This window comes from Ascaphus truei, unplaced genomic scaffold, assembly GCF_040206685.1.
Source record: "Ascaphus truei isolate aAscTru1 unplaced genomic scaffold, aAscTru1.hap1 HAP1_SCAFFOLD_934, whole genome shotgun sequence".
In the NCBI taxonomy this organism is placed as follows: domain Eukaryota; kingdom Metazoa; phylum Chordata; class Amphibia; order Anura; family Ascaphidae; genus Ascaphus; species Ascaphus truei.
This window is the reverse complement of record NW_027457273.1, coordinates 38053-63279: the sequence shown is the minus strand read 5'-3', so window position 1 is coordinate 63279 and position 25227 is coordinate 38053. Positions and strand designations below refer to the sequence as shown.

The 25227-nt window shown below is 53.4% G+C and overlaps 1 protein-coding gene across 2 annotated transcripts in view; it reads right to left on the bottom strand.

The window, feature by feature from the left end:
• LOC142486529 (caM kinase-like vesicle-associated protein) overlaps positions 1-25227 on the bottom strand; it is a 60897-nt gene that overhangs the window by 20994 nt on the left and 14676 nt on the right. Inside the window, exons 2-3 of one of the 2 annotated variants that reach the window (XM_075585109.1) lie at positions 14785-14884; positions 3539-3670 (exon numbers count right to left, since the gene is read on the bottom strand). In XM_075585109.1, the coding sequence (XP_075441224.1) occupies positions 3539-3670; positions 14785-14879 (227 nt within the window). In that variant the 5' untranslated portion in view covers positions 14880-14884. Of the gene's footprint in view, positions 1-3538; positions 3671-14784; positions 14885-25227 lie in introns of those variants that run through there. The other variant, XM_075585110.1, reaches the window with a different exon arrangement.

Below are 25227 nucleotides of genomic sequence, written 5' to 3'. Positions count from 1 at the left end.
CTCACTCACAGCGCTGAGCGTCCCTCCCCTCACTCACAGCGCTGAGCGTCCCTCCCCTCACTCACAGCGCTGAGCGTCCCTCCCCTCACTCACAGCGCTGAGCGTCCCTCCCCTCACTCACAGCGCTGAGCGTCCCTCCCCACACTCACAGCGCTGGGCGTCCCTCCCCTCACTCACAGCGCTGAGCGTCCCTCCCCTCACTCACAGCGCTGAGCGTCCCTCCCCTCACTCACAGCGCTGAGCGTCCCTCCCCTCACTCACAGCGCTGAGCGTCCCTCCCCTCACTCACAGCGCTGAGCGTCCCTCCCCTCACTCACAGCGCTGAGCGTCCCTCCCCTCACTCACAGCGCTGAGCGTCCCTCCCCTCACTCACAGCGCTGAGCGTCCCTCCCCTCACTCACAGCGCTGAGCGTCCCTCCCCTCACTCACAGCGCTGAGCGTCCCTCCCCTCACTCACAGCGCTGAGCGTCCCTCCCCTCACTCACAGCGCTGGGCGTCCCTCCCCTCACTCACAGCGCTGAGCGTCCCTCCCCTCACTCACAGCGCTGAGCGTCCCTCCCCACACTCACAGCGCTGGGCGTCCCTCCCCTCACTCACAGCGCTGAGCGTCCCTCCCCTCACTCACAGCGCTGAGCGTCCCTCCCCTCACTCACAGCGCTGAGCGTCCCTCCCCTCACTCACAGCGCTGAGCGTCCCTCCCCTCACTCACAGCGCTGAGCGTCCCTCCCCTCACTCACAGCGCTGAGCGTCCCTCCCCTCACTCACAGCGCTGAGCGTCCCTCCCCTCACTCACAGCGCTGAGCGTCCCTCCCCTCACTCACAGCGCTGGGCGTCCCTCCCCTCACTCACAGCGCTGAGCGTCCCTCCCCTCACTCACAGCGCTGAGCGTCCCTCCCCTCACTCACAGCGCTGAGCGTCCCTCCCCTCACTCACAGCGCTGAGCGTCCCTCCCCTCACTCACAGCGCTGAGCGTCCCTCCCCTCACTCACAGCGCTGAGCGTCCCTCCCCTCACTCACAGCGCTGAGCGTCCCTCCCCACACTCACAGCGCTGGGCGTCCCTCCCCTCACTCACAGCGCTGAGCGTCCCTCCCCTCACTCACAGCGCTGAGCGTCCCTCCCCTCACTCACAGCGCTGAGCGTCCCTCCCCTCACTCACAGCGCTGAGCGTCCCTCCCCTCACTCACAGCGCTGAGCGTCCCTCCCCTCACTCACAGCGCTGAGCGTCCCTCCCCTCACTCACAGCGCTGAGCGTCCCTCCCCTCACTCACAGCGCTGAGCGTCCCTCCCCTCACTCACAGCGCTGAGCGTCCCTCCCCTCACTCACAGCGCTGGGCGTCCCTCCCCTCACTCACAGCGCTGAGCGTCCCTCCCCTCACTCACAGCGCTGAGCGTCCCTCCCCTCACTCACAGCGCTGAGCGTCCCTCCCCTCACTCACAGCGCTGAGCGTCCCTCCCCTCACTCACAGCGCTGAGCGTCCCTCCCCTCACTCACAGCGCTGAGCGTCCCTCCCCTCACTCACAGCGCTGAGCGTCCCTCCCCTCACTCACAGCGCTGAGCGTCCCTCCCCTCACTCACAGCGCTGAGCGTCCCTCCCCACACTCACAGCGCTGGGCGTCCCTCCCCCTCACTCACAGCGCTGAGCGTCCCTCCCCTCACTCACAGCGCTGAGCGTCCCTCCCCTCACTCACAGCGCTGAGCGTCCCTCCCCTCACTCACAGCGCTGAGCGTCCCTCCCCTCACTCACAGCGCTGAGCGTCCCTCCCCTCACTCACAGCGCTGAGCGTCCCTCCCCTCACTCACAGCGCTGAGCGTCCCTCCCCTCACTCACAGCGCTGAGCGTCCCTCCCCTCACTCACAGCGCTGGGCGTCCCTCCCCTCACTCACAGCGCTGAGCGTCCCTCCCCTCACTCACAGCGCTGAGCGTCCCTCCCCTCACTCACAGCGCTGAGCGTCCCTCCCCTCACTCACAGCGCTGAGCGTCCCTCCCCTCACTCACAGCGCTGAGCGTCCCTCCCCTCACTCACAGCGCTGAGCGTCCCTCCCCTCACTCACAGCGCTGAGCGTCCCTCCCCACACTCACAGCGCTGGGCATCCCTCCCCTCACTCACAGCGCTGAGCGTCCCTCCCCTCACTCACAGCGCTGAGCGTCCCTCCCCTCACTCACAGCGCTGAGCGTCCCTCCCCTCACTCACAGCGCTGAGCGTCCCTCCCCTCACTCACAGCGCTGAGCGTCCCTCCCCTCACTCACAGCGCTGAGCGTCCCTCCCCTCACTCACAGCGCTGAGCGTCCCTCCCCTCACTCACAGCGCTGAGCGTCCCTCCCCTCACTCACAGCGCTGAGCGTCCCTCCCCTCACTCACAGCGCTGAGCGTCCCTCCCCTCACTCACAGCGCTGAGCGTCCCTCCCCACACTCACAGCGCTGGGCGTCCCTCCCCTCACTCACAGCGCTGAGCGTCCCTCCCCTCACTCACAGCGCTGAGCGTCCCTCCCCTCACTCACAGCGCTGAGCGTCCCTCCCCTCACTCACAGCGCTGAGCGTCCCTCCCCTCACTCACAGCGCTGAGCGTCCCTCCCCTCACTCACAGCGCTGAGCGTCCCTCCCCTCACTCACAGCGCTGAGCGTCCCTCCCCTCACTCACAGCGCTGAGCGTCCCTCCCCTCACTCACAGCGCTGGGCGTCCCTCCCCTCACTCACAGCGCTGAGCGTCCCTCCCCTCACTCACAGCGCTGAGCGTCCCTCCCCTCACTCACAGCGCTGAGCGTCCCTCCCCTCACTCACAGCGCTGAGCGTCCCTCCCCTCACTCACAGCGCTGAGCGTCCCTCCCCTCACTCACAGCGCTGAGCGTCCCTCCCCTCACTCACAGCGCTGAGCGTCCCTCCCCACACTCACAGCGCTGGGCGTCCCTATCCTCACTCACAGCGATGAGCGTCCCTCCCCTCACTCACAGCGCTGAGCGTCCCTCCCCTCACTCACAGCGCTGAGCGTCCCTCCCCTCACTCACAGCGCTGAGCGTCCCTCCCCTCACTCACAGCGCTGAGCGTCCCTCCCCTCACTCACAGCGCTGAGCGTCCCTCCCCTCACTCACAGTGCTGAGCGTCCCTCCCCTCACTCACAGCGCTGAGCGTCCCTCCCCTCACTCACAGCGCTGAGCGTCCCTCCCCTCACTCACAGCGCTGAGCGTCCCTCCCCTCACTCACAGCGCTGAGCGTCCCTCCCCTCACTCACAGCGCTGAGCGTCCCTCCACTCACTCACAGCGCTGAGCGTCCCTCCCCACACTCACAGCGCTGAGCGTCCCTCCCCTCACTCACAGCGCTGAGCGTCCCTCCCCTCACTCACAGCGCTGAGCGTCCCTCCCCACACTCACAGCGCTGAGCGTCCCTCCCCTCACTCACAGCGCTGAGCGTCCCTCCCCTCACTCACAGCGCTGAGCGTCCCTCCCCTCACTCACAGCGCTGAGCGTCCCTCCCCTCACTCACAGCGCTGAGCGTCCCTCCCCTCACTCACAGCGCTGAGCGTCCCTCCCCTCACTCACATTTTGAGGATCACGATCTCGTTCTTCGCTGCTCTCCGCACTTTTCTACCATCTTTCTTCAGGAACTTTTTACAGACAAAGAGACGTTCCGTCTGCTTCTCCCGGGCGAGGCTGATCTCACAGAATTCCTTACTGACAGAGACAGTGAGCATCGCAAATCCGAGACGCACACAGGGGGCGCAGATTACTACTGTGCTATATCACTACTGTACTATATTACCACAATACTACTGTACTATATTACCACAATACTACTGTACTATATTACCACAATACTACTGTACTATATTACCACAATACTACTGTACTATATTACCACAATACTACTGTACTATATCACTACTGTACTATATTACCACAATACTACTGTGCTATATCACTACTGTACTATATTACCACAATACTACTGTACTATATTACCACAATACTACTGTACTATATTACCACAATACTACTGTACTATATTACCACAATACTACTGTACTATATTACCACAATACTACTGTACTATAATCACTACAGCACTGCTATACTATATCACTACCGTACTATATCCCTATAATACTACTGTGCTATATCACTACAGTACTATATTACCACAATACTACTGTACTATATCACTACAGCACTGCTATACTATATCACTACTGTGCTATATCACTACTGTACTATATCACTACAGCACTGCTATACTATATCACTACTGTGCTATATCACTACTGTACTATATTACCACAATACTACTGTACTATATCACTACAGCACTGCTATACTATATCACTACTGTGCTATATCACTACTGTACTATATCACTACAGCACTGCTATACTATATCACTACCGTACTATATCCCTATAATACTACTGTGCTATATCACTACAGTACTATATTACCACAATACTACTGTACTATATCACTACAGCACTGCTATACTATATCACTACTGTGCTATATCACTACTGTACTATATCACTACAGCACTGCTATACTATATCACTACTGTGCTATATCACTACTGTACTATATCACTACAGCACTGCTATACTATATCACTACTGTACTATATTACCACAATACTACTGTACTATATTACCACAATACTACTGTACTATATTACCACAATACTACTGTACTATATTACCACAATACTACTGTACTATATCACTACAGCACTGCTATACTATATCACTACCGTACTATATCCCTATAATACTACTGTGCTATATCACTACAGTACTATATTACCACAATACTACTGTACTATATCACTACAGCACTGCTATACTATATCACTACTGTGCTATATCACTACTGTACTATATCACTACAGCACTGCTATACTATATCACTACTGTGCTATATCACTACTGTACTATATCACTACAGCACTGCTATACTATATCACTACTGTGCTATATCACTACTGTACTATATCACTACAGCACTGCTATACTATATCACTACTGTGCTATATCACTACTGTACTATATTACCACAATACTACTGTACTATATTACCACAATACTACTGTACTATATTACCACAATACTACTGTACTATATTACCACAATACTACTGTACTATATTACCACAATACTACTGTACTATATTACCACAATACTACTGTACTATATTACCACAATACTACTGTACTATATTACCACAATACTACTGTACTATATCACTACAGCACTGCTATACTATATCACTACTGTGCTATATCACTACTGTACTATATCACTACAGCACTGCTATACTATATCACTACTGTGCTATATCACTACTGTACTATATTACCACAATACTACTGTACTATATTACCACAATACTACTGTACTATATTACCACAATACTACTGTACTATATTACCACAATACTACTGTACTATATTACCACAATACTACTGTACTATAATCACTACAGCACTGCTATACTATATCACTACCGTACTATATCCCTATAATACTACTGTGCTATATCACTACTGTACTATATTACCACAATACTACTGTACTATAATACCACAATACTACTGTACTATATTACCACAATACTACTGTACTATAATCACTACAGCACTGCTATACTATATCACTACCGTACTATATCCCTATAATACTACTGTGCTATATCACTACTGTACTATATTACCACAATACTACTGTACTATATCACTACAGCACTGCTATACTATATCACTACCGTACTATATCCCTATAATACTACTGTGCTATATCACTACTGTACTATATTACCACAATACTACTGTACTATATTACCACAATACTACTGTACTATAATCACTACAGCACTGCTATACTATATCACTACCGTACTATATCCCTATAATACTACTGTGCTATATCACTACTGTACTATATTACCACAATACTACTGTACTATATTACCACAATACTACTGTACTATATCACTACAGCACTGCTATACTATATCACTACCGTACTATATCCCTATAATACTACTGTGCTATATCACTACTGTACTATATTACCACAATACTACTGTACTATATCACTACAGCACTGCTATACTATATCACTACTGTGCTATATCACTACTGTACTATATCACTACAGCACTGCTATACTATATCACTACTGTGCTATATCACTACTGTACTATATTACCACAATACTACTGTACTATATCACTACAGCACTGCTATACTATATCACTACTGTGCTATATCACTACTGTACTATATTACCACAATACTACTGTACTATATCACTACTGTACTATATTACCACAATACTACTGTACTATATCACTACAGCACTGCTATACTATATCACTACTGTGCTATATCATTACTGTACTATATAACTCCCGTACTATTGTCATGGAACAGGAATACCCCTGTCTGCACTTCTGTTTCACCCCCTCCCCCCCCCTTTTCCTCGCATCCCTGCTTGTCAGCTTCTTAGTGCCAGCTGTATGTGTTTGTTTCTGTACACAAACACAGTGCTTGTGTGATAAATACAGTGCCATTTCCCCTCTCCCAGCAGCTTGCTGTATTAAAGATGCAACATTATTGCTACATGTTGTAGCTTCCCCAGACACTCCTGTGAGTTGCCATAGCAGCCCCAGCTTTTCTCTCAAATGGGCTAGTCTGCTTTCTCCCCCTCTGCTCTGCCCACAGATGGTCTGTCCCCAGACTATCTTACTACCCAGCATACATTGCCATTTCCTTTCCACCACACCACTGGACGAGTGAGTACCTGGCTGTAACCCCTGTAATGGTACTGCAAGATTATCTTTTCACCTCCCTTTACTACTAGCCACACACAGAGATATTAGACCTACACCTCTACACAAGAGACTGTTTTTACCTGCTTTCTCCAAAATAAAGTAAGAAAAGAAACAGACCTTGTCGTGCTTGGAAAAGAGGGCAGAGTTGACACTATCTGAGCTAAGTCATCTTACACGTGACCTTCTGGCTTCCAGAATAGTGAAAAGATATCGTGTGCCTTACAGACACTTACAGGAGCTGCTACTCCAGACTCCATGATAAAACAGAGCAGTCTCTGCAGACTGAGGAAGCACCAAGTAGCTCAAACTGCACACAGCCTGCAGCCTTAACAGACAAGCAGCAGCCTACACTGCACAGCAGCCTTGCAACAAACAGTGCTTCCTACACAAAACCTAATTGCCTTTCTCTGTCTGAGTTCACCCCCTGCACAGCCCCATAGTGAGGAGCCACCATCTCACCTACCCTTGCGCACGTCCCCACGGCCAGCGCCATCAAGGGCCACGCCACCGGACACCCGCCAGGACACGGGTCAGAGCCACCGGACACCTGTGAGTACAGCTACCCCTACGCTGCACGCTGCAGGACACCGCTCGGCATCATCTGAGACAGACGCCCATCGCTGACAAGGTAAAAGACCGCACGCCACACGCACTGGCAAAAGGCCTACACACACCTACAGTATGGCAGAACTCAGAGCCTCACCAGACATCACGCAGGAAAGCGATCACTCAGACACAGAGAACGCCGCGCAACCGCAACAGGCGCAGGCAGGCGCAAGGCCCAAACGGACAGTCACACTGACACAAAAGGCCCGCGAAAAATATGAGACAAAAGGCCCGCGAAAAATATGAGACAGACATTGAAGCGCACCGCGCTAAATTAGAGTTGGCCTGGGAAACAACCGCACTTGGGATAAGCCATGCCGCCGGCGCTGGTAACTATATACAACAGCTCGAGCAGGCAATAACTCAATTGAAGATAGATCACTCACGCTATCAAGCACTGTCACAGGCATATTTCACCTATCTAACAAGAACTAACACGGAAGATAGCCTGCGAGAACGCGACCTGCAAAAGGCGATCAACCTAGAACGTGATGGCATCGTGCAGGCCGCCATCACGGACGCCCAAAGCGAGAGAAAAGGGCTCCTCCTGGAGATCGCGTCACAGCGCTCAAGCATATCCAGACACTCATCAAGGTCAGCAAGATCAGCACAATCCAACGCGTCCAGCGCAAGCGCAAGCGCTACCAAGGCGCGAGCCACCGCAGAGCCCGCACGTGCCAGGGCCGAATATGGTCGGAGAGAGGCAACCGTACGGGCAGAAAGAGCGCGCATAGAAGAGGAAGAGCGGAACGCCGCCACCGCTGCTACCGCCACCACTGCCAATGCCGCCGCCGCTGCCAATGCCGCTGCCAATGCCGCCGCGCGTAGAAAGGCCGAATTGGACGCGGATCTAGAGGCCTTAAATCAAGAGAAGGAAGCCGCCGCCGCCATAGTCCAAGCTGAAGTCCTAGAAGCAGCCGCGAGACAGGACGGCGGGGAGCAACCGTACAGATGGATTGCCTCAGAGGATCCAGCCCAACGCACTGAAGACTACGTAAGGAGCCTCTTCAGCATAAACACCAACGCACCATCTCAACACGGAGGGAGTGACACCACAGACACCGAAGACTCGCTAGGACCACGAGGAGAAGACGCTGCTCCGTCAATGGCACATGCTGCCTGGGATAGCCACAGCCGCAACAATGATCCACACGCCAGCGCGCACACGGATGCACCACAACGGGCTCGCCATCCAGGTACACCCACGCGGGAGAACACAGCCCCTCACACCAACCAGCAGTCATCACGCGTCCATGCCAAGGAAGAGGCTACCGCACGGACTCTCCCAGCAACTACCTCAGAACGGGACAAACACGCCGACGCCTCAGGCCTGACAGACATAGCCAAGTATATGATCCGGCGCGACCTGGTGCAAGCAGGGCTCATCAGCTTCGACGACCACCCTGAGAACTACCGGACGTGGAAGTTCACGTTCAAAGACGCAATCAACAGCTTGGACTTCTCAGCAAGGGAAGAGCTCAACCTGCTATTCAAGTTCCTGGGGAACGAATCCAGAGAGTACGCGAATAGACTGCCGGCGGCAAACGCGCACCAACCCCAAGTAGGTCTTGACCTAGTGTGGGAAAGGCTAGAAGAGTCCTACGGCAGCCCCGAAGCAGTCGAGGATTCGCTCTTCAAAAGAGTCGACAGCTTCCCCAAGATCACAACTAAAGACTACTCGAAGTTACGAGAGCTTGGGGACCTGCTGCAAGAACTGGAGTTCGCAAGGAAAGACCATTCCTTAATAGGTCTCAACGTCCTAGACTCAGCTCGTGGAGTGAGACCCATCCTGGAGAAGCTACCCTTCAACCTCCAAGAAAAATGGATCTCACAAGGCTCCAAATACAAAAGGGAGAAGCAAGTCGTCTACCCCCATTCTCAGTTTTCTTGAGCTTCATTCGCGAAGCAGCAAGGACAAGGAACGACCCCAGCTTCTTCTTAGGTGCGCAAACCACATACAGTGCAAGCAGCCTGAGGAACGAGAGACCAGCGACGAGATATGGTAACCCCCAAACACCCATCTCGACCCGCAGGACGGACGTGCCTCCCGCGACCGAAACTACTCCCGATCAGTCGGTCGCCGGAGACAAGGAACCAAGGGACCCAAACAGGGAATGTCCCATACACAAGAAGCCACACCCACTCAACAAGTGCTTTGGGTTCAGGATGAAGTCCTTACAGGAACGCAAGAGGTTACTTGGAGAATTCGGGGTTTGCTTCAAGTGCTGCGGTTCCACGACTCACCTAGCCAGGGACTGTGTGGAAGAGATCAAATGCACAGTGTGCGAAAGTGACAAGCACGGGACAGCGTTACACCCAGAGGCGCTGACACTCCACCAACTCAAGAACCCATCCTCCGTAGCGGAGCATGGCGGGGAGAAAGAAGAAGGAGAGTCAACATCCATCACATCTCAGCGCACTGAGGTTTGCGGAAAAGAAGGTGACAAAATGTCCTGCTCCAAAATATGCCTTGTCGCATTGCACCCCCAGGGACAACCTGAGAAGGCTATTCGGATGTACGCAATCCTCGACGACCAGAGCAACCGATCGCTGGTCAGGTCAGAGTTCTTCGACATGTTTAACATACAAGACGGTGCTTCTCCTTACACTCAGAACGTGCGCAGGGCAAATGGAGACCACAGGGAGAAGAGTGAATGGCTACACCATATGCTCAATAGACGGCAAAGTGAACATGCCCCTTCCCACACTCATCGAGTGCAACCACATGGCCACAAACAGGGACGAGATTCCCACACCAGACGTGGCACTCCATTACCCCCACCTCAAAGGAATAGCCAACCACATCCGGCCAGTAGAACAAGGCGCCAAGATCCTGCTGCTGCTCGGTAGGGACATCATGAGGGTACATAAAGTCCGTAAACAGCATAACGGACCCCACAACGCGCCATACGCCCAAAGACTTGACCTAGGATGGGTGATAGTGGGCAACTCGTGCACCAACAAAGAGCACGGGCAAGACTACGTTGATGCCTGCAGAACGGTGGTGACAGAATGTGGACACACATCTCTCTGAACCATGTCTTGGCCATCTCCAAGTGACCGAAGGGCCAAGTGAAGAGAAAAGACAAGGCCATACCCCTGAGATCAACAAAGACATCCTCACGTCGAGGGGATGCGACAATGGCCTAGGATGCTCAGCAGTCCAGACAGCTAAGGCTGACGAGTCGAATCCACCGAGGGAAGGAAGTAACCTCCCAAAGGTAACAGACAAAGGGATCGTCCAAAAGGCAATGAACAATCAGACAATACTCCCGCGAGCAATGGCACAACTAAGACGTACAGTTGTTCCTCTCCACAGAGTATCAAGCAACAAAGCAACCAACTGCTACGGCTGGCATAGCCGCAAAAGATTGCGCCCCACAGGTGAAGCCACAGTGTCAAAGGGACTGTCCTCTCACATGTCTAAAAAGAGACAGCCACAGAGACATTTCATAAAGGAATTTACTAGGGCAAAAGAGACTGTTCTTCGTCACGTCCAGGGAGAAAATAGCCTCCCGGTGGCAGTTAACAAAGAAACACAAAAGCGTTTCACCAAACTACGCGGAGATGTTCTCGTGCAAGAGAAATGTACCGATGAACTACGGTGCACAGCGTTCCGGACAACAAGGAACGATGACAAGCAAACACCATCAAGGGAAGATAGAGGATTCCCGAAGTTAACAGTCAAGGAGCTCTCTAAAGACAGACTAAGCAGTTGGGTGACTCCGCTACCATTCCGTTCACCAAGAAGGCGCTTCCCAAACAATGGAGAACATGCCATCTCTAGGTTCACTTCGCACCTCTGCGACCTAAAAAGGGAACCAGAGACCAAAACCAACTTTGTGGCCTTCATCCAAAAGATATTCCTTACCGGCCACGCAAAGCCAGCACCTCTAATGAAGAAAGGTGAAGAATGTCGGTACCTCCAATCACCTGGGGCCTACCACCCTCAGGAACCCGATCAAATCCGGGTAATGTTCAACCCCAGCACTCAGCTTCAGGGAGTCTCTCTGAGAGACGCCCTCTTTACTGGACTAGATTCGACAACCAGTCTTCCAGAAGTGTTGTTCCGCTTCCGCAAGGAACCAAAAGCCATCTCCTTCTGCCGAACGCCAGGTGATAGGGCGACAAGCTACCACGACTGGCACACTTACAAGGGGATGTACTCTGTGGATAAACTACAGCGACAAAAGGACTGTTTTCTCACAAGGCTAAAAGGAAACAGTGCCAGAGACTCTTACAAAAGACATTGTGGTGCATCAAGCTAACCAAGAGCTGTGCATCCACCTGGCTTCCCTTACTGGAAGGTTTGGTCAAAGGACTTTGACGCCAGTGGTACCGGCCGGTATCACCTTGCTATGGGAATATGGACCTTTGCATTGTTATGTTATGTTTGCATTGCACATATGTTCCACATAGCCTGTTATATAGTGGTATCTACAGATACCAGACAGGGAGTGTCATGGAACAGGAATACCCCTGTCTGCACTTCTGTTTCACCCCCCCCCCTTTTCCTCGCAGCCCTGCTTGTCAGCTTCTTAGTGCCAGCTGTATGTGTTTGGCTCTGTACACAAACACAGTGCTTGTGTGATAATACATTGCCATTTCCCCTCTCCCAGCAGCTTGCTGTATTAAAGATGCAACATTATTGCTACATGTTGTAGCTCCCCCAGACACTCCTGTGAGTTGCCATAGCAGCCCCAGCTTTTCTCTCAAATGGGCTAGTCTGCTTTCTCCCCCTCTGCTCTGCCTACAGATGGTCTGTCCCCAGACTATCTTACTACCCAGCATACATTGCCATTTCCTTTCCACCACACCACTGGACGAGTGAGTACCTGGCTGTAACCCCTGTAATGGTACTGCAAGATTATCTTTTCACCTCCCTTTACTACTAAGCACACACAGAGATATTTAGACCTACACCTCTACACAAGAGACTGTTTTTACCTGCTTTCTCCAAATAAAGTAAGAAAAGAAACAGACCTTGTCGTGCTTGGAAAAGAGGGCCGAGTTGACACTATCTGAGCTAAGTCATCTTACACGTGACCTTCTGGCTTCCAGAATAACTATATTACCACAATACTACTGTACTATATTACTACAGCACTGCTATACTATATCACTACTGTACTATATCCCTATAATACTACTATACTATATTACTACTGTACTATATTACTACTGTACTACTGTACTATATTACTACTGTACTATATTACTACTGTACTATATTACTACTGTACTATATTACTACTGTACTATATTACTACTGTACTACTGTACTATATTACTACAATACTACTGTACTATATTACTACAGCACTGCTATACTATATCACTACCGTACTATATCCCTATAATACTACCGTACTATATCCTATAATACTACTGTACTATATTACTACTCTACTATATTACTACTGTACTATATCACTACAATACTACTGTGACTATATTACTACAATACTACCGTACTATATCACTATAATACTACTGTACTATAGTACTACAATACTACTGTGCTATATCACTACTGTACTACAATACTACTATAATATCACTACTGCACTATTGTAGTACTGCATTATATCACTACAATACTACTGTACTATATCACTACAATACTACTGTACTATATTACTACAATACTACTGTACTATATCACTACAATACTACTGTACTATATCACTACAATACTACTGTACTATATCACAACTGTACTACAATACTAATGTACTACGGTACAATATCACTACTGTACTACTCTACTATATTACTAAAATAATACAGTACTATATTACTACTGTACTACTCTACAATACTACTGTACTATATTACTACAATAATACAGTACTATATTACTACTGTACTACTCTACTACAATACTACTGTGCTATATTACTACATTACTAATGTACTATATCACAACTGTACTATATTACTACTGTACTATACCACTACTGTACTATATCTCTACAATACTACTGTATTATATTACTACAATACTACTATATATATTACTACTGTACTATATCACTACTGTACTACTGTACTATATCACTACAATACTACTGTACTATATCACTATAATACTACTGTACTATATCACTACTGCACTATTGTATTGCTGTACTCTCACTACTGTACTATATTACTACTGTACAATATTACTACTGAACTACTCTACTACAATACTACTGTACTATATCACTACTTTACTACAATACTACTGTATTATATTACTACAATACTACTATATATATTACTACTGTACTATATCACTACTGTAGTATATTACTACAGTACTACTGTACTATATCACTACTGTACTACTGTACTATATCACTATAATACTACTGTACTATATCACTACTGCACTATTGTACTGCTGTACTACTCTACTACAATACTACTGTACTATATCACTACTTTACTACAATACTACTGTACTATATCACTACTTTACTACAATACTACTGTACTATATCACTACTTTACTACAATACTACTGTACAATATTACTGCTGTACTATATCGCTGCTGTACTACTCTACTACAATACTACTGTACTATACCACTACTGTACTATATCTCTACAATACTACTGTATTATATTACTACAATACTACTGTATATATTACTACTGTACTATATCACTACTGTAGTATATTACTACAGTACTACTGTACTATATCACTACTGTACTATACTACTACTGTACTACTGTACTATATTTCTACTGTACTATATCACTACAATACTACTGTACTATATCACTATAATACTACTGTACTATATCACTACTGCACTATTGTATTGCTGTACTCTCACTACTGTACTATATTACTACTGTACTATATTACTACTGTACAATATTACTACTGTACTACTCTACTACAATACTACTGTACTATATCACTACTTTACTACAATACTACTGTACTATATCACTACTTTACTACAATACTACTGTACTATATCACTACTTTACTACAATACTACTGTACTATATCACTACTTTACTACAATACTACTGTACTATATCACTACTTTACTACAATACTACTGTACTATATCACTACTTTACTACAATACTACTGTACTATATCACTACTTTACTACAATACTACTGTACAATATTACTGCTGTACTATATCGCTGCTGTACTACTCTACTACAATACTACTGTACAATATTACTACTGTACTACGGTACTATATCACTACTGTACGATATATTAGTACTGTATATTATTAGTACTGTACTACTGTACTATATAACTACATTACTGCAATACTACTGTGACTATATCACTACTGTACTACTCTACTACAAGACTGTATTACTACTGTACTACTGATACTCACGCACACAGCAGTTGACCAATCTCATATTTATCTGTGATGTCAGAGAAACAGTTATAAGTCTTCTCATTCCGGGCGCTTATACATCCAAACGGCATGGCAGCTGCAAGAGAGGCACCCCGTTACTCCCGCGCTGACCCCCCGTTACTCCCGCGCTGACCCCCAGCTACTCCCGCACTGACCCCCTGTTACTCCCGCGCTGACCCCGTTACTCCTGCGCTGACCCCCTGTTACTCCCACGCTGACCCGCTGCTACTCCCGCGCTGACCCCCTGTTACTCCCACGCTGACCCGCTGCTGCTCCCGCGCTGACCCACCTACTACTCCCTCGCTGACCCCCCGCTACTCCCGCGCTGACCCCGTTACTCCCGCGCTGACCCCCTAGTACTCCTGCGCTGACCCCGTTACTCCCGCGCTGACCCCCTGTTACTCCCTCGCTGACCCGCTGCTACTCCCGCGCTGACTCGCTGCTACTCCCGCGCTGACCCGCTGCTACTCCCGCGCTCACCCGCTGCTACTCCCGCGCTCACCCGCTGCTACTCCCGCGCTGACCCCGTTACTCCAGTGCTGACCCCGTTACTCCCGCGCTGACCCGCTGCTACTCCCGCGCTGACCCGCTGCTACTCCCGCGCTGACCCGCTCTACTCCCGCGCTGACCCGCTGCTACTCCCGCGCTGACCCGCTGCTACTCCCGCGCTGACCCACTGCTACTCCCGCGCTGACCCGCTGCTACTCCCGCGCTGACCCGCTGCTACTCCCGCGCTGACCGCTGCTACTCCCGCGCTGACACTCCCGCGCTGACTCGCTGCTACTCCCGCGCTGACCCGCTGCTACTCCCGCGCTGACCCGCTGCTACTCCCGCGCTGACCCGCTGCTACTCCCGCGCTGACCCGCTGCTACTCCCGCGCTGACCCGCTGCTACTCCCGCGCTGACCCCGTTACTCCCGCGCTGACCCGCTGCTACTCCCGCGCTGACCCGTTGCTACTCCCGCGCTCACCCGCTGCTACTCCCGCGCTGACCCGCTGCTACTCCCGCGCTGACCCGCTGCTACTCCCGCGCTGACCCGCTGCTACTCCCGCGCTGACCCGCTGCTACTCCCGCGCTGACCCCGTTACTCCCGCGCTGACCCGCTGCTACTCCCGCGCTGACCCGTTGCTACTCCCGCGCTCACCCGCTGCTACTCCCGCGCTGACCCCGTTACTCCCGCGCTGACCCGCTGCTACTCCCGCGCTGACCCGCTGCTACTCCCGCGCTGACCCCGTTACTCCCGCGCTGACCCGCTGCTACTCCCGCGCTGACCCGCTGCTACTCCCGCGCTGACCCGCTGCTACTCCCGCGCTGACCCGCTGCCACTCCCGCGCTCACCCGCTGCTACTCCCGCGCTGACCCGCTGCTACTCCCGCGCTGACCCTCTGCTACTCCCGCGCTGACCCTCTGCTACTCCCGCGCTGACCCTCTGCTACTCCCGCGCTGACCCGCTGCTACTCCCGCGCTGACCCGCTGCTACTTCCGCGCTGACCGCCTGTTACTCCCGCGCTGACCCGCTGCTACTCCCGCGCTGACCCGCTGCTACTCCCGCGCTGACCCGCTGCTACTCCTGCGCTGACCGCCTGTTACTCCCGCGCTGACCCGCTGCTACTCCCGCGCTGACCCGCTGCTACGCCCGCGCTGACCGCCTGTTACTCCCGCGCTGACCCGCTGCTACGCCCGCGCTGACCGCCTGTTACTCCCGCGCTGACCCGCTGCTACTCCCGCGCTGACCCGCTGCTACTCGCGCTGACCCGCTGCTACTCCTGCGCTGACCCGCTGCTACTCCCGCGCTCACCCGCTGCTACTCCCGCGCTGACCCGCTGCTACTCCCGCGCTGACCCGCTGCTACTCCCGCGCTGACCCGCTGCTACTCCCGCGCTGACCCGCTGCTACTCCCGCGCTGACCCGCTGCTACTCCCGTGCTGACCCGCTGCTACTCCCGCGCTGACCCGCTGCTACTCCCGCGCTGACCCTCTGCTACTCCCGCGCTGACCCTCTGCTACTCCCGCGCTGACCCTCTGCTACTCCCGCGCTGACCCGCTGCTACTCCCGCGCTGACCCTCTGCTACTCCCGCGCTGATCCGCTGCTACTCCCGCGCTCACCCGCTGCTACTCCCGCGCTCACCCGCTGCTACTCCCACGCTGACCGCCTGTTACTCCCGCACTGACCGCCTACAACTCCCGCGCTGATCCTCTGCTACTCCCACGCTGACCCCCTTCCCGCACTGACCCCGTTACTCCTGCTCTGACCCCGTTACTTCTGCTCTGACCCCGTTACTCCCGCTCTGACCCCGTTACTCCCGCTCTGACCCCGTTACTCCCGCTCTGACCCCGTTACTCCCGCTCTGACCCCGTTACTCCCGCTCTGACCCCGTTACTCCCGCTCTGACCCCGTTATGCCCGCCCTGACCCTGTTACTCCCGCCCTGACCCCGTTACTCCCGCCCTGACCCCGTTACTCCCGCCCTGACCCCCTACTACTCCAGCGCTGCCCCCCCTGTTACTCCTGCACTGACCACGTTACTCCCGCTCTGACCCCGTTACTCCCGCTCTGACCCCGTTACTCCCGCTCTGACCCCGTTACTCCCGCTCTGACCCCGTTATGCCCGCCCTGACCCCGTTACTCCCGCCCTGACCCTGTTACTCCCGCCCTGACCCCGTTACTCCCGCCCTGACCCCCTACTACTCCAGCGCTGCCCCCCCTGTCACTCCTGCACTGACCACGTTACTCCCGCTCTGACCCCGTTATGCCCGCGCTGACCCCGTTACGCCCGCGCTGACCCCGTTACACCCGTGCTGACCCCGTTACGCCCGCGCTGACCCCCTTCTTCACCAATCCATTGTCAGCCAGTCTACAAATAGAGAAAGTTCAAGACCAGTCACTCTACCCAGGAGAGGTCGTCCTACCAAAATCTCTCCAAGAACAAACCGGCAAATCACCCAGGAAGTCACAAAGAACCCCAGAGTAACATCCACGGATGAAGAGCGGCGTTCATGGAAGGACGGCCAGGAGGAAGCCACTGCTCTCTAAAAAGAACATTGCTGCCGTCTGAAGTTCACCAAAGAGCACCGAGGATCCACAAGACTTCTGGAACAATGTTCTTTGGACAGGCGAGTCAGAGGTAGAACTTTTATACCTCAATGAGAAACGTTATGTTTGGCAAAAACCCAACCCTGTGTTTGAACAGAAGAACATCATCCCAACCGTCCAGCCCGGCGGTGTGAGTGCGACGGCGGCGGCGGGAGTGTGACGGCGGCGGCGGGAGTGTGACGGCGGCGGCGGGAGTGTGACGGCGGCGACGGGAGTGCGACGGCGGCGAGAGTGTGACGGCGGCGGCGGGAGTGCGACGGCGGCGAGAGTGTGACGGCGGCGGCGGGAGTGTGACGGCGGCGGCGGGAGTGTGACGGCGGCGGCGGGAGTGTGACGGCGGCGAGAGTGTGACGGCGGCGGCGGGAGTGCGACGCTTGTGGGAGTGTGACGACGGCGGCGGGAGTGTGACGGCGGCGAGAGTGTGACGGCGGCGGCGGGAGTGCGACGCTTGTGGGAGTGTGACGACGGCGGCGGGAGTGTGACGGCGGCGGCGGGAGTGCGACACTTGTGGGAGTGTGACGACGACGGCGGCGGGAGTGCGACGGCGGCGGCGGGAGTGCGACGGCGGCGAGAGTGTGACGGCGGCGGCGGGAGTGTGACGGCGGCGGCGGGAGTGTGACGGCGGCGGCGGGAGTGCGACGCTTGTGGGAGTGTGACGACGGCGGCGGGAGTGCGACGGCGGCGGCGAGAGTGCGACGCTTGTGGGAGTGTGACGACGGCGGCGGGAGTGCGACGGCGGCGGCGGGAGTGTGAGGGCGGCGGCGGGAGTGTGACGGCGGCGGGAGTGCGACGGCGGCGGCGGGAGTGCGACACTTGTGGGAGTGCGACGCTTGTGGGAGTGTGACGGTTTGGGAGTGCGACGCTTGTGGGAGTGCGACGGCGGCGGCGGGAGTGCGACGGCGGCGGCGGGAGTGTGACGGCGGCGGGAGTGCGACGGCGGCGGCGGGAGTGTGACGGCGGCGACGGGAGTGTGACGGCGGCGGGAGTGCGACGGTTTGGGAGTGCGACGGTTTGGGAGTGCGACGGTTTGGGAGTGCGACGGTTTGGGAGTGCGACGGTTTGGGAGTGCGACGGTTTGGGAGTGTGACGGTTTGGGAGTGCGACGGTTTGGGAGTGCGACGGTTTGGGAGTGCGACGGTTTGGGAGTGCGACGGTTTGGGAGTGCGACGGTTTGGGAGTGCGACGGTTTGGGAGTGCGACGGTTTGGGAGTGCGACGGTTTGGGAGTGCGACGGCGGCGGCGGGAGTGTGACGTTTGGGAGTGCGACGTTTGGGAGTGCGACGGTTTGGGAGTGTGACGGTTTGGGAGTGTGACGTTTGGGAGTGCGACGGTTTGGGAGTGTGACGTTTGGGAGTGCGACGGTTTGGGAGTGTGACGTTTGGGAGTGCGACGGTTTGGGAGTGCGACGGTTTGGGAGTGCGACGTTTGGGAGTGCGACGGTTTGGGAGTGTGACGTTTGGGAGTGCGACGGTTTGGGAGTGCGACGGTTTGGGAGTGTGACGGCGGCGGCGGGAGTGTGACGGTTTGGGAGTGCGACGGTTTGGGAGTGCGACGGTTTGGGAGTGTGACGGCGGCGGCGAGAGTGTGACGGCGGCGGCGGGAGTGTGACGGCGGCGGCGGGAGTGTGACGGCGGCGGCGGCGGGAGTGCGACGGCGGCGGGAGTGCGACGGTTTGGGAGTGTGACGGTTTGGGGCTGCTTTGCTGCCTCAGGCCCTGGACGGCGCGCCATCATTGACACAACCATGAATTCTGCCTTGTATCAGAAGATTCAAGAGGAGACGGTCAGGCCATCTGTCTGTGCGCTGAAGCTGAAGGGAAAGTGGGTCATGCAGCAGGACACGGATCCCAAACATACAAGCAGATCTAGAACGGCTGCAGAAGAAATTCCGCTCAAAGTCCGGACCAAAACGCCATGGGAATGTGACAGGACATGAAGCGAGCTGTCCATGCAAGCCCTCAAATGCCACTGAGCTGAAGCAGTTCTGTAAGGAGGAATGGGCCAAAATTCCTCAGACCCGATGTGAGAGACTGACCGGCGGTTACAGGGAACGCTTAGGTGAAGTTATTGCTGCACACGGGGGCGCCACCAGGTCCTGAATCTAACGGGTCCCAGACTCGCTCACACACGGATATTAATGCTGAATCATTTGTGGATAAATACATGTTGAAAAAGTCTCATGTTTTGTGTTTGATCCGGTTATCTGTATCTATTATTAGGATTTAGATTAAGATCTAATAACCATTTTAGGTTTGAAATATGTGAAAATCCCAAGGGGGCCACAAACGTTTTTATATATATATAAACAAACATCACAGCTTGCACTCAATGTTCTGGTTCATATAGACAGGTGCTAGTCTCAAATAATAGAAAAACAACATTACCATTCTCTCGTCCGGTGAAGAAAGACGGCACTCGGTTCAGTAATCATGAAAAACTGTATTGGGCATCTGAATAAAAAAGATAAGTCACCCAATCTATATATATATATATATAAAGGAAATCAGGGGCCGGCACTCCTATATGCAAAAAGTGACATTTTCTTTCTCAAGAGCAAATAAACAAGTGACAAGCAAACCCAGATATACCCTACACCTGCGGTGCGCAAACTGAGGTCAGTAGGAGAACACATCACAAACACTTCATCAGGGAACAATGTGTCAAAAAGGTATCAACTAGTGACTAGCGCAGTGATAAGTGTCACCACGGCAACCGCAACTATAACGTAAACACACGCGCTAGCTGTGTGTCTGCGGGTACCCCAACCCGTGACGGGGGGGGCATCAATAGTAGCAGAGCAACCACCGGTCAGGAACAAAGTCTAAATATGCAGCCCATATAAGCTGGTAATAAGTATATCCTTCTTGTTATAGAAGTCTGTGGGGTAGCAGCTCCGCAATCTGCTGCAGCCAGTGTCCCCCCCAACAGCTGATTCACAACCAGGGGAGACCGTGTATCCTACTGGTTCAGTCAGGGCTGGGAGATCAGAGCGCTGGGTATCCATCAGCGGAACACAATGCTGGCCCAGAGTACAGCCTGTGTACCTTATCCAGACTGGGAGATCAGAGCGCTGGGTATCCATCAGCGGAACACAATGCTCGCCCAGAGTACAGCCTGTGTACCTTATCCAGACTGGGAGATCAGAGCGCTGGGTATCCATCAGCGGAACACAATGCTCGCCCAGAGTACAGCCTGTGTACCTTATCCAGACTGGGAGATCAGAGCGCTGGGTATCCATCAGCGGAGCACAATGCTCGCCCAGAGTACAGCCTGTGTACCTTATCCAGACTGGGAGATCAGAGCGCTGGGTATCCATCAGCGGAACACAATGCTCGCCCAGAGTACAGCCTGTGTACCTTATCCAGACTGGGAGATCAGAGCGCTGGGTATCCATCAGCGGAACACAATGCTCGCCCAGAGTACAGCCTGTGTACCTTATCCAGACTGGGAGATCAGAGCGCTGGGTATCCATCAGCGGAACACAATGCTCGCCCAGAGTACAGCCTGTGTACCTTATCCAGACTGGGAGATCAGAGCGCTGGGTATCCATCAGCGGAACACAATGCTGGCCCAGAGTACAGCCTGTGTACCTTATCCAGACTGGGAGATCAGAGCGCTGGGTATCCATCAGCGGAACACAATGCTGGCCCAGAGTACAGCCTGTGTACCTTATCCAGACTGGGAGATCAGAGCGCTGGGTATCCATCAGCGGAACACAATGCTCGCCCAGAGTACAGCCTGTGTACCTTATCCAGACTGGGAGATCAGAGCGCTGGGTATCCATCAGCGGAACACAATGCTCGCCCAGAGTACAGCCTGTGTACCTTATCCAGACTGGGAGATCAGAGTGCTGGGTATCCATCAGCGGAACACAATGCTCGCCCAGAGTACAGCCTGTGTACCTTATCCAGACTGGGAGATCAGAGCGCTGGGTATCCATCAGCGGAACACAATGCTGGCCCAGAGTACAGCCTGTGTACCTTATCCAGACTGGGAGATCAGAGCGCTGGGTATCCATCAGCGGAACACAATGCTCGCCCAGAGTACAGCCTGTGTACCTTATCCAGACTGGGAGATCAGAGCGCTGGGTATCCATCAGCGGAACACAATGCTCGCCCAGAGTACAGCCTGTGTACCTTATCCAGACTGGGAGATCAGAGCGCTGGGTATCCATCAGCGGAACACAATGCTCGCCCAGAGTACAGCCTGTGTACCTTATCCAGACTGGGAGATCAGAGCGCTGGGTATCCATCAGCGGAACACAATGCTGGCCCAGAGTACAGCCTGTGTACCTTATCCAGACTGGGAGATCAGAGCGCTGGGTATCCATCAGCGGAACACAATGCTCGCCCAGAGTACAGCCTGTGTACCTTATCCAGACTGGGAGATCAGAGCGCTGGGTATCCATCAGCGGAACACAATGCTCGCCCAGAGTACAGCCTGTGTACCTTATCCAGACTGGGAGATCAGAGTGCTGGGTATCCATCAGCGGAACACAATGCTCGCCCAGAGTACAGCCTGTGTACCTTATCCAGACTGGGAGATCAGAGCGCTGGGTATCCATCAGCGGAACACAATGCTGGCCCAGAGTACAGCCTGTGTACCTTATCCAGACTGGGAGATCAGAGCGCTGGGTATCCATCAGCGGAGCACAATGCTGGCCCAGAGTACAGCCTGTGTACCTTATCCAGACTGGGAGATCAGAGTGCTGGGTATCCATCAGCGGAACACAATGCTGGCCCAGAGTACAGCCTGTGTACCTTATCCAGACTGGGAGATCAGAGCGCTGGGTATCCATCAGCGGAACACAATGCTCGCCCAGAGTACAGCCTGTGTACCTTATCCAGACTGGGAGATCAGAGCGCTGGGTATCCATCAGCGGAACACAATGCTCGCCCAGAGTACAGCCTGTGTACCTTATCCAGACTGGGAGATCAGAGCGCTGGGTATCCATCAGCGGAACACAATGCTCGCCCAGAGTACAGCCTGTGTACCTTATCCAGACTGGGAGATCAGAGTGCTGGGTATCCATCAGCGGAACACAATGCTCGCCCAGAGTACAGCCTGTGTACCTTATCCAGACTGGGAGATCAGAGCGCTGGGTATCCATCAGCGGAGCACAATGCTCGCCCAGAGTACAGCCTGTGTACCTTATCCAGACTGGGAGATCAGAGTGCTGGGTATCCATCAGCGGAACACAATGCTGGCCCAGAGTACAGCCTGTGTACCTTATCCAGACTGGGAGATCAGAGTGCTGGGTATCCATCAGCGGAACACAATGCTCGCCCAGAGTACAGCCTGTGTACCTTATCCAGACTGGGAGATCAGAGCGCTGGGTATCCATCAGCGGAACACAATGCTCGCCCAGAGTACAGCCTGTGTACCTTATCCAGACTGGGAGATCAGAGCGCTGGGTATCCATCAGCGGAACACAATGCTGGCCCAGAGTACAGCCTGTGTACCTTATCCAGACTGGGAGATCAGAGCGCTGGGTATCCATCAGCGGAACACAATGCTGGCCCAGAGTACAGCCTGTGTACCTTATCCAGGCTGGGAGATCAGAGCGCTGGGTATCCATCAGCGGAACACAATGCTGGCCCAGAGTACAGCCTGTGTACCTTATCCAGACTGGGAGATCAGAGTGCTGGGTATCCATCAGCGGAACACAATGCTCGCCCAGAGTACAGCCTGTGTACCTTATCCAGACTGGGAGATCAGAGCGCTGGGTATCCATCAGCGGAACACAATGCTCGCCCAGAGTACAGCCTGTGTACCTTATCCAGACTGGGAGATCAGAGTGCTGGGTATCCATCAGCGGAACACAATGCTCGTCCAGAGTACAGCCTGTGTACCTTATCCAGACTGGGAGATCAGAGCGCTGGGTATCCATCAGCGGAACACAATGCTCGCCCAGAGTACAGCCTGTGTACCTTATCCAGACTGGGAGATCAGAGCGCTGGGTATCCATCAGCGGAACACAATGCTGGCCCAGAGTACAGCCTGTGTACCTTATCCAGACTGGGAGATCAGAGCGCTGGGTATCCATCAGCGGAACACAATGCTCGCCCAGAGTACAGCCTGTGTACCTTATCCAGGCTGGGAGATCAGAGTGCTGGGTATCCATCAGCGGAACACAATGCTGGCCCAGAGTACAGCCTGTGTACCTTATCCAGACTGGGAGATCAGAGCGCTGGGTATCCATCAGCGGAACACAATGCTCGCCCAGAGTACAGCCTGTGTACCTTATCCAGACTGGGAGATCAGAGCGCTGGGTATCCATCAGCGGAACACAATGCTGGCCCAGAGTACAGCCTGTGTACCTTATCCAGGCTGGGAGATCAGAGCGCTGGGTATCCATCAGCGGAACACAATGCTCGCCCAGAGTACAGCCTGTGTACCTTATCCAGACTGGGAGATCAGAGTGCTGGGTATCCATCAGCGGAACACAATGCTGGCCCAGAGTACAGCCTGTGTACCTTATCCAGACTGGGAGATCAGAGCGCTGGGTATCCATCAGCGGAACACAATGCTGGCCCAGAGTACAGCCTGTGTACCTTATCCAGACTGGGAGATCAGAGCGCTGGGTATCCATCAGCGGAACACAATGCTGGCCCAGAGTACAGCCTGTGTACCTTATCCAGACTGGGAGATCAGAGCGCTGGGTATCCATCAGCGGAACACAATGCTCGCCCAGAGTACAGCCTGTGTACCTTATCCAGACTGGGAGATCAGAGCGCTGGGTATCCATCAGCGGAACACAATGCTCGCCCAGAGTACAGCCTGTGTACCTTATCCAGGCTGGGAGATCAGAGTGCTGGGTATCCATCAGCGGAACACAATGCTCGCCCAGAGTACAGCCTGTGTACCTTATCCAGACTGGGAGATCAGAGCGCTGGGTATCCATCAGCGGAACACAATGCTCGCCCAGAGTACAGCCTGTGTACCTTATCCAGGCTGGGAGATCAGAGCGCTGGGTATCCATCAGCGGAACACAATGCTGGCCCAGAGTACAGCCTGTGTACCTTATCCAGACTGGGAGATCAGAGCGCTGGGTATCCATCAGCGGAACACAATGCTCGCCCAGAGTACAGCCTGTGTACCTTATCCAGGCTGGGAGATCAGAGCGCTGGGTATCCATCAGCGGAACACAATGCTGGCCCAGAGTACAGCCTGTGTACCTTATCCAGACTGGGAGATCAGAGCGCTGGGTATCCATCAGCGGAACACAATGCTGGCCCAGAGTACAGCCTGTGTACCTTATCCAGACTGGGAGATCAGAGCGCTGGGTATCCATCAGCGGAACACAATGCTCGCCCAGAGTACAGCC